This window comes from Dermacentor andersoni, chromosome 1 (genome assembly GCF_023375885.2).
Source record: "Dermacentor andersoni chromosome 1, qqDerAnde1_hic_scaffold, whole genome shotgun sequence".
In the NCBI taxonomy this organism is placed as follows: domain Eukaryota; kingdom Metazoa; phylum Arthropoda; class Arachnida; order Ixodida; family Ixodidae; genus Dermacentor; species Dermacentor andersoni.
In genome coordinates this window covers 245,063,269-245,076,458 of record NC_092814.1, presented here as the reverse complement: position 1 = coordinate 245,076,458, position 13,190 = coordinate 245,063,269, and the positions used below count along the sequence as shown (strand labels likewise).

General features: G+C 49.8%; 1 protein-coding gene across 1 annotated transcript in view; it reads left to right on the top strand.

Annotated features, from left to right (window-relative positions):
- Positions 1–13,190, top strand: part of LOC126548022 (uncharacterized) — a 177,250-nt gene that overhangs the window by 90,840 nt on the left and 73,220 nt on the right. Inside the window, exons 7-8 of the mRNA XM_055063307.2 lie at positions 5,834–5,941; positions 11,341–11,608. Coding sequence (XP_054919282.1) covers positions 5,834–5,941; positions 11,341–11,608 — 376 coding nt within the window. The remainder of the gene's footprint in view (positions 1–5,833; positions 5,942–11,340; positions 11,609–13,190) is intronic.

Genomic DNA, 13,190 nt, shown 5'->3' with positions numbered 1-13,190 from the left:
ACCGTTCGTATATGAATGCAGAAAAAGAACCAGAGTTGCTGTTCTCTTTGTAAAATTTACCTATGAAATAGTACCCAATGCGCGAATTACAACAACGCGACTTGCGAATTGTTAGACATCATGTTTCTATGATGCCATAGTAAAAAAGGCATGGCCTGCTTGAGTGCAGTAGTAGCTTCCGTGGGTTAGTAATGATGCTATCACAATTATGGCTGTATGCATAATTTGTTAGTCTCGGTGCCTAGAGATAACACAGTCATGTAACTGCATTAATACTTGAGTTCCATGCAAGCCGCTCTATTTCGATTGTGGAACACACACACACACACACACACACACACATATATATATATATATATATATATATATATATATGATGTTACGGAAAGGAAGAAGCGTGCGTCTATTACAGATGGCTTTTTAATGGCTGAGCCAACAAGCGTAGAGCAGCGATAAAAAAAACTACCCTCTTCCTCGTCGTCTCTCAGGCCACCATCATAGTCCTCTTCTTCACACATTACGAACTGTGACATCACCCCCGCCGGAAAAAGCACCTTATTGGTGCGGCTCATCTGTCCGAGAAAGGTAAGGTTTGAGACGGCTGACGTGGATGATGTCAGAGAGAGGTGAAGGCACCGTGGCATCAAGCGGAGACACTTCATATGTGACAGGGGTCACCTGGCGAAAGATGCGGTAAGGGCCATAGTATCGCGAGAGGAATTTCTCCGAAAGACCAACACGCCGAGTTGGATACCACACTAGCACAAGAGCACCTGGTTCGTAATGCACGTCGTGATGGCGCTGGTCGTAACGGCACTTCTGGCGTGTCTGTAAAGTAGAAAGACGAATGCGGGCAATCTGGCGTGCTTGGGTCGCTGTGGTTATGACATCCCGAGTGTACTCTGTCGGCGAGTCGAGCGTGGTCGAGAGGAGTGTCTCGAAAGGCAAAGTTGGCTCACGGCCGAAGAGGAGATAGAAGGGGGAATAGCCAGCTGTGTCGTGGCGCGAGGAATTGTAGGCGAACGGGACAAATGGTAGAGCAATGTCCCAGTCGCGATGATCGGAGGAAACATACATTGCTAGCATGTCAGTTAATGTGCGGTTCAGGCGTTCGGTAAGACCGTTAATTTGAGGATGGTAAGCGGTAGTAAGTTTGTGTTTAGTAGCACATGATCGAAGTAGGTCGTCTATGACTTTGGAAAGAAAGTATCTGCCGCGATCGGTGAGAAGTTGACGAGGTGCACCGTGGTGCAAGATAACGTCGTGAAGCAACAAATCAGCGACGTCTGTAGCGCAGCTGGTCGGTAGGGCTCTAGTAATGGCATAGCGAGTTGTATAGTCCGTAGCGACGGCAATCCACCTATTTCCGTCATTCGATATAGGGAATGGTCCGAGAAGATCAACGCCAACGCGAAAAAAAGGGTCGGCCGGTATATCCAAATGCTGCAGCAGTCCGGCAGGAGGCACAGCTGGTCTTTTCCGGCGTTGACACGACTCACACGCGGCAACATAGCGCCGAACGGAGCGGTTGAGACGGGGCCAGAAAAACCGTAGCCGAATTCGGTCATAGGTCCGCGTAACGCCAAGGTGTCCAGCGGTGGGAACGTCGTGCAGTTGCTGCAGTACAGTCTGTCGCAGATGAGACGGAATGACGGTTAGGAGCTCGGGCCCGTCGGGGTGCATGTTGCGGCGCTACAGGATGCCATTTTATAGCACGAACATGTGAAGGGATCGGTCAGACGGATCAGAGAGCAGGCGTTCGATAATGGGGCGTAACGACTCATCGCGTCGTTGTTCAGCGCCAATGTCTTGCAAGGCAGAGAGCGAAAGAACGCAGACCGGTGCGACATCCACTAAGCCGTCCGGTACATCGACGGGATGACGAGACAGGCAGTCGGCGTCCTGATGTAGACGACCCGACTTGTAGACCGCAGTGTATGTGTATTCCTACAGCCGTAGGGCCCAGCGACCGAGGCGTCCGGTGGGATCCTTAAGGGAGGAAAGCCAACAAAGGGCGTGGTCGTCGGTTGTAGCTGTAAATGGCCGACCATATATATAGGGTCTGAACTTGCCCACCGCCCAAATGAGGGCGAGACACTCACGCTCAGTAATCGAGTAATTGCGTTCTGCGGGAGAGAGGAGGCGGCTGGCGTAGGCGATGACGCGGTCGTGCCCACATTGGCGTTGAGCTAAAACTGCGCCGATGCCGTAGCCACTAGCGTCAGTGCGGATTTCTGTCGGAGCGGAGACGTCAAAATGGGCGAGAATAGGAGGTGTGGTGAGCAGCGTGATGAGCTGCGAGAAAGCAGACGCTTGTTCAGAGCCCCAACAGAAAGGAACGTCTTTCTTCAGGAGGTCAGTCAGGGGACGGGCAACATGGGCGAAATTTTCCACAAACCTGCGAAAGTACGAGCAAAGGCCAATAAAGCTGCGAACATCTTTGGCACAAGTTGGTACGGGGTAATTCTGCACAGCATGAACTTTAGCGGGGTCGGGGCGAATGCCTGACGAATCGACGAGGTGTCCGAGCATGGTTATTTGGCGGTGACCGAAGTGGCACTTGGACGAGTTGAGCTGCAAGCCAGCGGTGCGAAAAACAGAAAGAACAGATGAAAGTCTTTCAAGATGAGTCGCAAAAGTTGAAGAGAATACGATGACGTCATCCAAGTAGCACAAATAGATGGACCATTTCAAACCACGCAAGAGCATGTCCATCATCCGTTCAAAGGTCGCCGGGGCATTGCACAAGCCAAAAGGCATTACCCGGAACTGATATAGGCCGTCTGGTGTGACGAATGCGGTCTTTTCACGGTCCATTTTATCCACGGCAATTTGCCAATATACAGAGCGAAGGTCTATAGATGAAAAATAAGTGGCACCGTGGAGACAATCCAGAGCATCGTCAATGCGGGGAAGTGGATATACATCTTTCTTGGTGATCGTGTTTAGATGACGATAGTCAACGCAGAATCGCCAGCTGTTATCCTTCTTTTTGACGAGAACAACAGGGGACGCCCACGGGCTGGAAGAGTCTTCAATAATCCCTTTGGCAAGCATCTTGTCAACCTCGCTCTGGACAACGTGTCGCTCAGAAGGCGACACCCGGTATGGGCGTCGGCGAACAGGTGCTGCATCGCCGGTATTTATACGATGCTTCACGACCGTAGTTTGACACAAAGGGCGATCGTTCAGGTCGAAAATGTCGGAGTAGGACTCGAGGAGGCAACGGAGCTCTGCGGCTTGTTGGGTCGAGAGGTCCGGTGCGATCATCTTTGTAAAGTCGTCGGTCGGGGCTGATGTAGACGGCGGAGATTGAGCATTGGTCGAAGACGGCGTAACAGATAAAGCGGAAATGTGGCACTCGTGCGTCGGTGACAATGTGGCAAGAGACATGCCTCGAGGAACTACTTGTGGGCACTGTCCGAAATTTAGGATGGGAAGACATGTCTGATTGTCCGCAACAGAAACGATGGTGTGTGGGAAGGAAACATTGTGAGAAAGCAGGACTGAAGTCGCGGGAGTAAGGACGTAGTCTCCGTCAGGTACAGGTGGGCTGGCTAAGACAGGGATGCAGGTTGCTGCAAGAGATGGCAGGCGTATAAAATCCGCGGAACAAAGCTGAGTTGGAGCTTGAGCAGGAAGATCAACGGTAACAGGTAGGGGTAGGTCAAGTTGTACAACGCCGGCGGAACAGTCAATCAGAGCAGAATGGGCGGCCAGAAAGTCGAGTCCGAGGATCACATTGTGAGGGCAACGTTCGAGCACACTAAACAAAACGGACGTGTGGCGACCGGCGACACTGACACGAGCAGTACACATTCCAAGCACAACCGGAGTTCCACCGTCGGCGACCTGGAGCAGTCGAGTCGGAGCAGGAGTCAGTACTTTCTTCAAGCGCGTTCGAAGCTCCGCACTCAATGGAAATTTGGGCTCCAGTGTCGATGAGTGCTGTAACGCGCAAACCATCCACGTCCACGTCCAGAAGGTTCCGATTAGTAGGCAGGGTCAGCAGAGGAATTTCAGGCCGGTTTTCTAGAGCAGCGTCACCTCCAGGAGCTGCCCCAGTTAGTTTCCCGTCGGAGAGCGGCGACGGTAAGCTGGGGATGGAGAGCGACGCAACTGGGGCGAACGGGAGCGGCGACTATGGGGTGATGGTGATCGACTGGTCGCGGTGGCTCGAGCGTTGTCGGGTGCGTCTTCAACCTCGGTGGAGAGGGATGGCGGGCGGGGATTCAATGCGGAGCGGCGGTAGGCGGGAAAGCTTGGTCGAGAGTGGGCTGGCCAGGAGCTTCGACAGTGGCGAGAGATGTGGCCCACACGTCCACAGTAAAAGCAGATGGGTCTATCATCATGGGTGCGCCATTCGGCAGGGTTGCGATAGCCCGGATATGGACCGTATTGGCTCCGGTGAACAGGGGCAGAGGCAGCAGACGAAGCAAAGTCAGGACGGCTGGCGGAGCAGAGGGACGGAAGACCTACATTGCCAAGTTCTTGGCGAATGACCGACTGAATGAGCGACACAAGCGGCTTGGAATCGTCAAAGCACTGCGTCACAGGCGTGGCAGGAGACGCTGCTTCGATTTCTCGCCGAACGATACGTACGACGTTCTCGGAGGAGGTGGGCTCACGCGGTGGACAAATGTCTTCGCACGTCGATGAAGCTGCGGTATTGGGTAGCCGCGTAAACTGGTGAACTATGCGGCGACTCTTCGCGTCTTCAAAGCGACGACATTCGTTAATGATATCATTGACCGTTGTTACGTTCTTATAAACAAGCAGGTTAAACGCGTCGTCCGCGATGCCTTTTAAGACGTGGCTGACCTTGTCTGCCTCTGCCATATTGTTATCTACTTTGCGGCAAAGAGCGAGGACGTCCTGGATATACGCCACGTAAGATTCAGTGGACGTCTGTACACGGTTTCCAAGGTCTTTCTTCGCAGCACGTTGGCGGCCGACGGGCTTGCCGAACAAATCTCTAAGCTTCTGCTTGCACTGGTCCAAACTCGTAATCTCTTCTTCGTGTGTTTCGAACCAGATCCGTGCCGTTTTCTTGAGGTAGAATATTGTATTGGCCAGCATAAGCGTGTTGTCCCACCTGTTGTGTGCGCTGACCCGTTCGTAATTCTGCAACCAGTCATCGACGTCAACGTTGTCGATCCCGGAAAACATGCCAGGGTCGCGAGGCTGGGCCAGGATGACCGTCGGTGGCGACGACGGAACCGTGGTTGAACTCTCTCCTTCGGATGACATGGTGGCCAGGTTACGTCCGCTGCGGAGCTCCGTCTTGCGCAAGTGACTACCCCGCACCTACACCAATGATGTTACGGAAAGGAAGAAGCGTGTGTCTATTTACAGATGGCTTTTTAATGGCTGAGCCAACAAGCGTAGAGCAGCGATAAAAAAACTACCCTCTTCCTCGTCGTCTCTCAGGCCACCATCATAGTCCTCTTCTTCACACATTACCGACTGTGACAATATATATATCTATATATATATATATATATATATATATTATGGTATCACGAGCTAACGATTGGTACGAATGCACGCTTACTCTGCACAAAGTCGGAAACTAGAGATCATGAATGTTTTCGCATCATTGAAAATCTGTAGCCAAGAAGGTTGTAGCTTTGCTCACAGCAGACGCGCTTGGAATAAGGTTGGTTGTAGTGTGCATACTATCTGAATAGAGGAAGAAATATGACAATGAATAAATATTCCATCTTGTTTGAAAAAAGTTGTCTTACATTATTTGAGTATTCCGCACAAAAGCAGGAGGCGGGAGGACATATTCTGCAACACGGTATCACATAAAGTTCTTTTCTGCTTGCAGGTGACGTTCCAGATCGAGGTGTCCAACAGCAGCACGCTCAGGACCCCGCTCACGCTTAAAGACACATACAACATTTCGCTATCAAGAAACGCAACGACGTTTGCAAGGGTAATGATTAGAGATCGTTGCAACCACAACGTTTTGCAATGCGTCATTATTTATTGTTGTGTGCACTTTAAGGAGCCTACACTTTTGTTTTATTTACGATACTGGTGGCCATAAGGCCGTTACAGTGTGGGTTTTAAGCCATCACATATACAAAACTGGATGTCACAAAAATAATAAATTATCAAAAATACAAACTAGGTGCTACAACAGTAAATTACATCAATAAAGTATCAGTCATAGCAAACGGGTAAAAGTCATAGTTCGAACAGTAGTTATCAAAATACAAACTGGGTGTTAGAACGGTAAATTACATCAATAAAGTGTCAGTCATAGAAAACAGGTAGACTAATAATTTAAAAATTAAATTATGGGGTTTTACGTGCCAAAACCACTTTCTGATTATGAGCACGCCGTAGTGGAGGACTCCGGAAATTTCGACCACCTGGGGTTCTTTAACGTGCACCTAAATCTAAGTACACGGGTGTTTTCGCATTTTGCCCCCATGGAAATGCGGCCGCCGTGGCCAGGATTCGATCCCGCGACCTCGTGCTCAGCAGCCTAACACCATAGCCACTGAGCAACTACGGCGGGTTAGACTAATAATTTGTGCAGTTGTATAACACTTCGGCAATTAATTTGTAAATTACATCAATAAAGTGACAGTTATAGAAAACAGGAATATTTTAATTTCAACAGCAGTATAACACTTCGGCAATCAATTTTCTAACCTCTAACTCATGAAAAACACTCGAATTCATAAAACAGACCATACGTGATATATGGTACTAGTTGATAAGAAAAACATGTATAATATGCATAAGAATGGAAGCAAACATGAACATTCAGGTTTGTAATGATGCCTTTGGCATCATTACAACTTCTCGTTCTTCGGCCGTTTCCGTGGCTCTTTGTAACTTGCGCTTTGCGGTCTGACGAGCGGCCCTTTCCTTTCCCGCTATCGCGCTATACAACTGGCCTCGACGAGAGCGCGCCGCTCTTTTATACAGCTGTTATGACGCCAATGCCCTAGCGGGAGGAACGGGAGTTAGGCCGCAGCACCGGCTGTGCGACCGCAGGCGAGCGCAAGAGTTGAGCCCGGCTTGCAGCTGTTGTGACATCAGTGCCCTAGCGGGAGGAGCGGGAGTTAGGCCGCAGTACCATCTGTGCGACCGCAGGCGAGCGCACGAGCTGAGACCCGGCTATGTAGCTACGCGGCCGCAAGCGAGCGCACGAGTTGAGCCTCCGCTTTTGCAGCTGTTATGACGTCATATGGTAGCTACGCGGCCGCGCGCGGCGCACCAAGGAAGAGCGTGGTTGTGCGGCTAGTATGCTTCGTATAATATCAAGTTGGGGGGTCTATTGTCCCGAAGCTGCACAGTAGTGGGCTATGAGCAGCGGAATGCGCGAGCGTCCGCAGACGCGGGTAGATGCTGGTTTGTGGTATATAGCCCATGGTCCTAGCATGCGGAATATGCGAGCTTTATTGCGGCGTTAGCCCGTTTTTAGCGAAAAAAGAGGATAAGAACCATTTCCCTTTTCTTTCTTCTTTCTTTTTTTTTCGGTCTTGTTCGTCATGGTCCTCTACGACGCACTTCATGTCCCCTACGAGCCCACATAAGACTTATGGAAATTGTGTCTTCGCAAATAGCCGTCGGATTCTTTTTATGCGATCCCATTCTGATATTACGGCTTTACAAAGCAAAAAAGGCAGTGCCAAAACACAAAGCTTATGCTTGTTTATCAACCACAGTGATCGCTGTGTTGAGCAGCGTTATCGGATTTTCGTAGACATAGCTAGTGATTTCAAGTCTACTAAACTTGAAATGCGTGAAAACGATGCCGGTGGCTGACGCAAATATTGGGCCGTAAAACGTAAAACTATTCTAATATGTTTTTATTCCAATCTCTTGACGTCAAATTTGCGTAACCGCCGACGCAAGCATCGGGCGGTCACCCGCAGGGTTGTCTGAACCGACCATTCAAATGCACCCCTTGTTCATAGGAGGTTACTTTTTTTTTTGCTTGAAAAACGAATAACATTGCCAGCAGTGAGCGGCTTGTCTAATCTAATTGGCTCACAAGAGGCGAGGAGCATGCTCAAGTGGAGAGGGATTCGATGGGGCCGAGCCACTGCACTGAATATCGATAACCAGATGAAGAGGGTGGTGCCGGCGCCTGCGATTGGTCCGCTTTCTCTTCCTTAGCTTGCGGTGGCTCGTCGACTATCGCGGCAGCATGCAACGGAAGCTTAAGAGTGACGCTAAAAGGGATCCTCACCAAAGAAGAGTAGGCAGAACGAGGTCGTAAACGTGCCGAAATTTCTGGAAAACGTTACACGGCCACGCAAAAAATTTTAATACATGCAAATACACCAATACTCTCCGGCAGGAGCGAGTAGCCAGTGCCGGAGCGATCGGTGGCAGCCATCTTTTATTCCTTTCGGAACGGGGCAGCCTGCGGCTATTCAGAGAAAGTTCAGTTTTCTTCGGCATATTAAATGCACCTTTAACGCGTACACGTCACTTTGACGCGGATAGTTTTTGCGGTTTTGTGACGTCGCGTGACAAGCAGGTGAAGTGGGTGCAGCCCGAAAACTTTTGTCCAATAGCCGAGGTCTAAAGGCGAAAAGGTGACTAATCAGAAGCATCTATTCTTTATTTGTTCAGTCAAGTAATGCCTAATCAGTGTGTACACGTCATATCAGATGGGGAGCTATCGCGGTTTTCGTGACGTCGCGTGACAGGCAGCTGAAGTGGGGGCGGCCCAAAAAGGTTTTTACCAATCGTGGAGGGCTGATTGCAGAAATGTAATAGAAAAGTTTGGAATAGTTTTACGTTATAGCGCCCATTGATGCGAAAGCATCAAATGACCCATTGAGAGAAAAATCCGGCGTCTGTAGCAATGAAACGGCACCTAAATTCCCATTGGCTGCGGCGCTTCGTGGCGTGCTCACCTCGAAAGAGCAGAGCGGGCCAAAGGGAACAACTGCTGGTGCGCCAGATGTTGGGTGATGGGAGAGCGCATCGCCACGACGCCACCCTCGCTCTCGGAAGCCTGCGTCCGGGCATCCCTTGTTCGAGCAAGCTCTCGCCTTCGTTCTAACTGCGCCTCGCTAATTGCTATAAAGAAATCATTGTACAAAAGGACAGAACAAATTTGAAAGAAAGAACGCTGGCAGTAGTGAGTTTCGTCTCGTACTCAGAAGCAGAGTGTCCTACACACTAGGCTAAACCAACGTCTCCGCGAATGCAGGCCTGTGCAATCTGCTTTATTTCATCACGCTACTTGGACCGAAATTGCCATTATCAAGCCCATCGTGACGAAAGCGCGGACGTCAAAATCACCGCGGCTTACTCGGGAGCGTCCCCATTGTATTCTATGGCAGTCGGGCAATGTAGCATGATGTCACGGATCGAAGTGCACCAACCTTGTGCTATCTGGGAGGCGTTGGCCAAGCGTATCAACGCACTCGCTTGCCTGCGAGGAGTTAACTCAATGGATATATATATGAAATATAATCACTTCGAGTTCGGCAGCAAGCATTATCTGCAAATCAGCGGAACCACTATGGGAAAGAAGATGGCGCCAAAGTATGCTAACATCACAATGGCATCGTTAGAAATCCCCTTCCTCGCAAATTCGGCCATAAAACCAATATTTTACAAGCGATTTCTGGATGATATTGTCTTTGTGTGGGTCGACAGTGAGCAAAGGCTTTTGTAATTAATTTCCAATTTCAATTCCTTGCACCCGTCAATTTCCTTCACGCACAACTTTTCCCAAGAAAGTGGTCACTTCCTCGACGTCACTTTGTCACTGAGTGGCGGCCGCATTTCCACGCCCCTGTAGAAACAGCAGACAGATCGTCAGCAATATCTGGATTTCTAAAGTATATCCGCCCCCCCCTCCCCCCACCTCTGGAAAACAAGCATCCCCTACTCCCAGGCTCACAGATACAGAAGAATCTGTTCCTAATCTGCATTTGAGAGACACGCGGAGGGACTTAAATTCGCTCTTGCACGCCAAAAACATCCTCTCCAAGTAGTAGACAATGGAATTGAACGCTCCCTCAGTTTAGATCGAGCACATATAGTGGGTGAAATGGTGAGCAAGGCCAATACCCAATCCAATCCGAACTTGGTGCTCACGTACACCACCAGTGATCCATGGGCTAATGCCATTATCGACCGGTGTTTTAACATCGTGAAACAGAGCGGCCTACTCGCTTCTATCTCCCAGCGGCCGCCTCATGTAGTATATAGAAGAGAAAAAAAATTAAGGGATTTCTTAGTCAGGGCGAGGACACAGAAGCCCAACGCGCTCGAGGGTCGTCCACCGTGTGGAAAGCCTCGCTGCAAGGTTTGTCGTCACATGACAACAGACACAGCTGAGGCATCGAATTCGTTCATTGTATATAAAATTAACGAAAAACTTGACTGTGATTCCAGTAACGGCGTGTATAAAATTCGATGCGAGGTGTGTAAGCAGGAATATATCGCACAAACAGAGACTCTTTTCGCCGGTGGTTCAACAACCACCGTGGGCATGTGAAAAGTCACCCGAATTTACCCTTCTCCAGGCACGTTCGACTGCCAGATCACTCGTTTGAACGCGTGGGCGTTGTGCTCTTGCTGTCTCCTTTTCAACACACCCGTTCACGCGAGCAGAGGAAATCTTTTTTCATCCATAAATTTGGAACGTACGCTGAAGGAATGAATGAGGGAGAATGAGAATGAATGAAAAATGAGAATTAATGGTAGTGGGGACGGCTGACGTGCCTCCGGGATATGCAGTGGTAGTGGGGAGCGCGGGTACATGTTCTGTACTCGAAAATTGAGACTGCCGAATATTTACGCTAGCAGCGCAGTAGAATACACTTGGTTACTGCAATATTAGCGGTTTTTGCCTATTGGAGCACTGCGCCACTAGGTGGCTGAACCATGCAGACCGCTCACGTTTACGCCTCGGCCCCTCCGCCCCAGCGCCTAGTACGCCTGCGTTTACCCGAATACCACACAAGCTAAAACTCTGTTCTGAGTGACTTATTGCCGCTTCTAGGAATTCTCACGAGCCGTAGTGGTGTCAATTGTCCGGTGGGCATTCGAAAACTGTACCACACGGAGGCTCCCTAACTCGGCTCCCTAAAACTGCAAGCCCAAGGACGTATTCACTTCAACGGGAACCTACCGCAACTCTCCGCCCCTCTGCCCTTCACCGACTTATGTCTCCCTCCTTTTTTTCTCTCTCTTTTTCTCATTGGCCTATATATATATAAATATATATTGGATGCGGAAAGCTGGTCGCCCCCCCCCCCCCCCCCCCCCCCCGCAGCACAAATGAAAACTTTCCGCGCATGGCTGTGGCTGTCAGTAAGCCTCTTCTTTTTTGATGACTCCTAGGTCCTTTCGTCGATGACAGCGCCGGCGTCCAACCACCGCTTTCGGCTCATGTTGGACGATGGTGACGCGATGGCTGCAGCTGCGCACGCGTGGCTCGCGGTTACTCCGCACACCGGCATCCTGTACGTGACCAATGCGCAGCGGCTGCGCGAATTCAACGCCTCCGAGACAAGCGTGCTGCTCGAGGCCTCGTGGGCGGAAGACGAGGAGAGTGGCCTCGCTCGGCGGCACCTCTACCGCGTGGAAGTGCACATCCAGGAGACCGAAGGTGGGGCACCCTGACTACATGCTGGTGTTGCTAACCTCTCATGATATCATCAGAAGCCAACAAACACTGACACCGAGGACAGCATACGGGAAAATACTTGTGCTCAATAAATGAAATAAAGCAAGGATAAGTTAATTTAAATGAAAGTAGATGAAAAAACAACTTGCTGCAGGAGGGGAACGATCCCACAACCTTCGCATTTCGCGTGCGATGCTCTACCAATTGAGCTACCGTGGCGCCGTTTCCCCATCCACGTGGGATCGTTCCCCACCTGCGGCAAGTTGTTTTTTCATCTACTTTCATTACCATTAATTTATCCTTGCTTTATTTCATTTATTGAGCACAAGTAATTTCCCCTATGTTGTCCTCGGTGTCAGTGTTTGTTGGCTTCTTATGATATGACTAATAAAAATCGGGCCCCTCGGTTAACCTCCTTTCTTCTAGTTTAACCACTGATGTGCGATCACCACAATGGTACTCCTAGAACAACTAGCTTTGCAACAAAGTACAGTGTAACCTCCTTAGAACAAAGTCGCGCCTGACACTAAGATACCTCCGTTTTATCTTATATTAGTTATAAACACCTTTGTTACATGCTGATATTGGCAAGAGACATATTCATGCGTTAGCATGAGTACTTCACGGACATTCCGTGGGCTATCTATCTATCCATTTATCTATCTACAGCTATTTATCCATGTACGTTTGTATATTGTATCTAGCCATTTTCCCGACAACCTGGGTCAATATGTAGTCGATGGTCGAATGGTTAGAGCATCGGGCTGCTGTGGTGAGGGAACAGGGTTTGAGACCAAACGTCCGACCACTGGAGTCACTTAATACGTGGAAATGTGCTTGTCCATTTTAAACAAACAAGTGTAGCGCATACTTCATGTGCTGACGATCAGGACTGCAAAGTATTACGTTGCTGACCACCGCCCGAAAACAGCTCAAATTTCAAACCAAAGGGCGCGCGCCCTACCTTTAATTTGAGGAAGCTTGGCTCCCAGCCAGAGTGTCACGGTCACACGCACAAATGCCGCATCGCATTGCGATTTATGTCACGTACTCACCGTGACTAACCATCCCATGCGGAAGGCGCAACGCCGCCGTTCTAAATGAACCGCGTAGCAAAAAAAAAATAATAAATATAGAAAAAACGCGGAAGAGAAGAAAAAGCGGGGCTCTCGACGCCACGGTGCGGCCCTCGGCTCCGGCATGGGAGAATGCAGAAAAAGAACGCCCCTTGGGGCGGCAGGGGTACAGAGTGTCTCTGTTGGCAGGGGAGCGCACCTCCAAGCGGCATATGATGAAATGACTGTTAACTTCTTCTATCACCACCTATTACTAACCAATTTGAAAAATTATTTCGGTAAAACACCCCCTATAGAAATGGTTTTACAGCTTCCTGTGTGCAACCAAAATTTGCAATGGGGCCTGGTTAGAGGCCCTTTAAGGAGACTTTGAGGGCATCATCGTACATAGAAGCGCACTCGAGACAAGGGAGCAACACACTGCGGCCAATGAGGCGGAACTTGCTGCAAGCTAATAGCTCGCAAGCAGTCCCGCGCAGAATGCACCG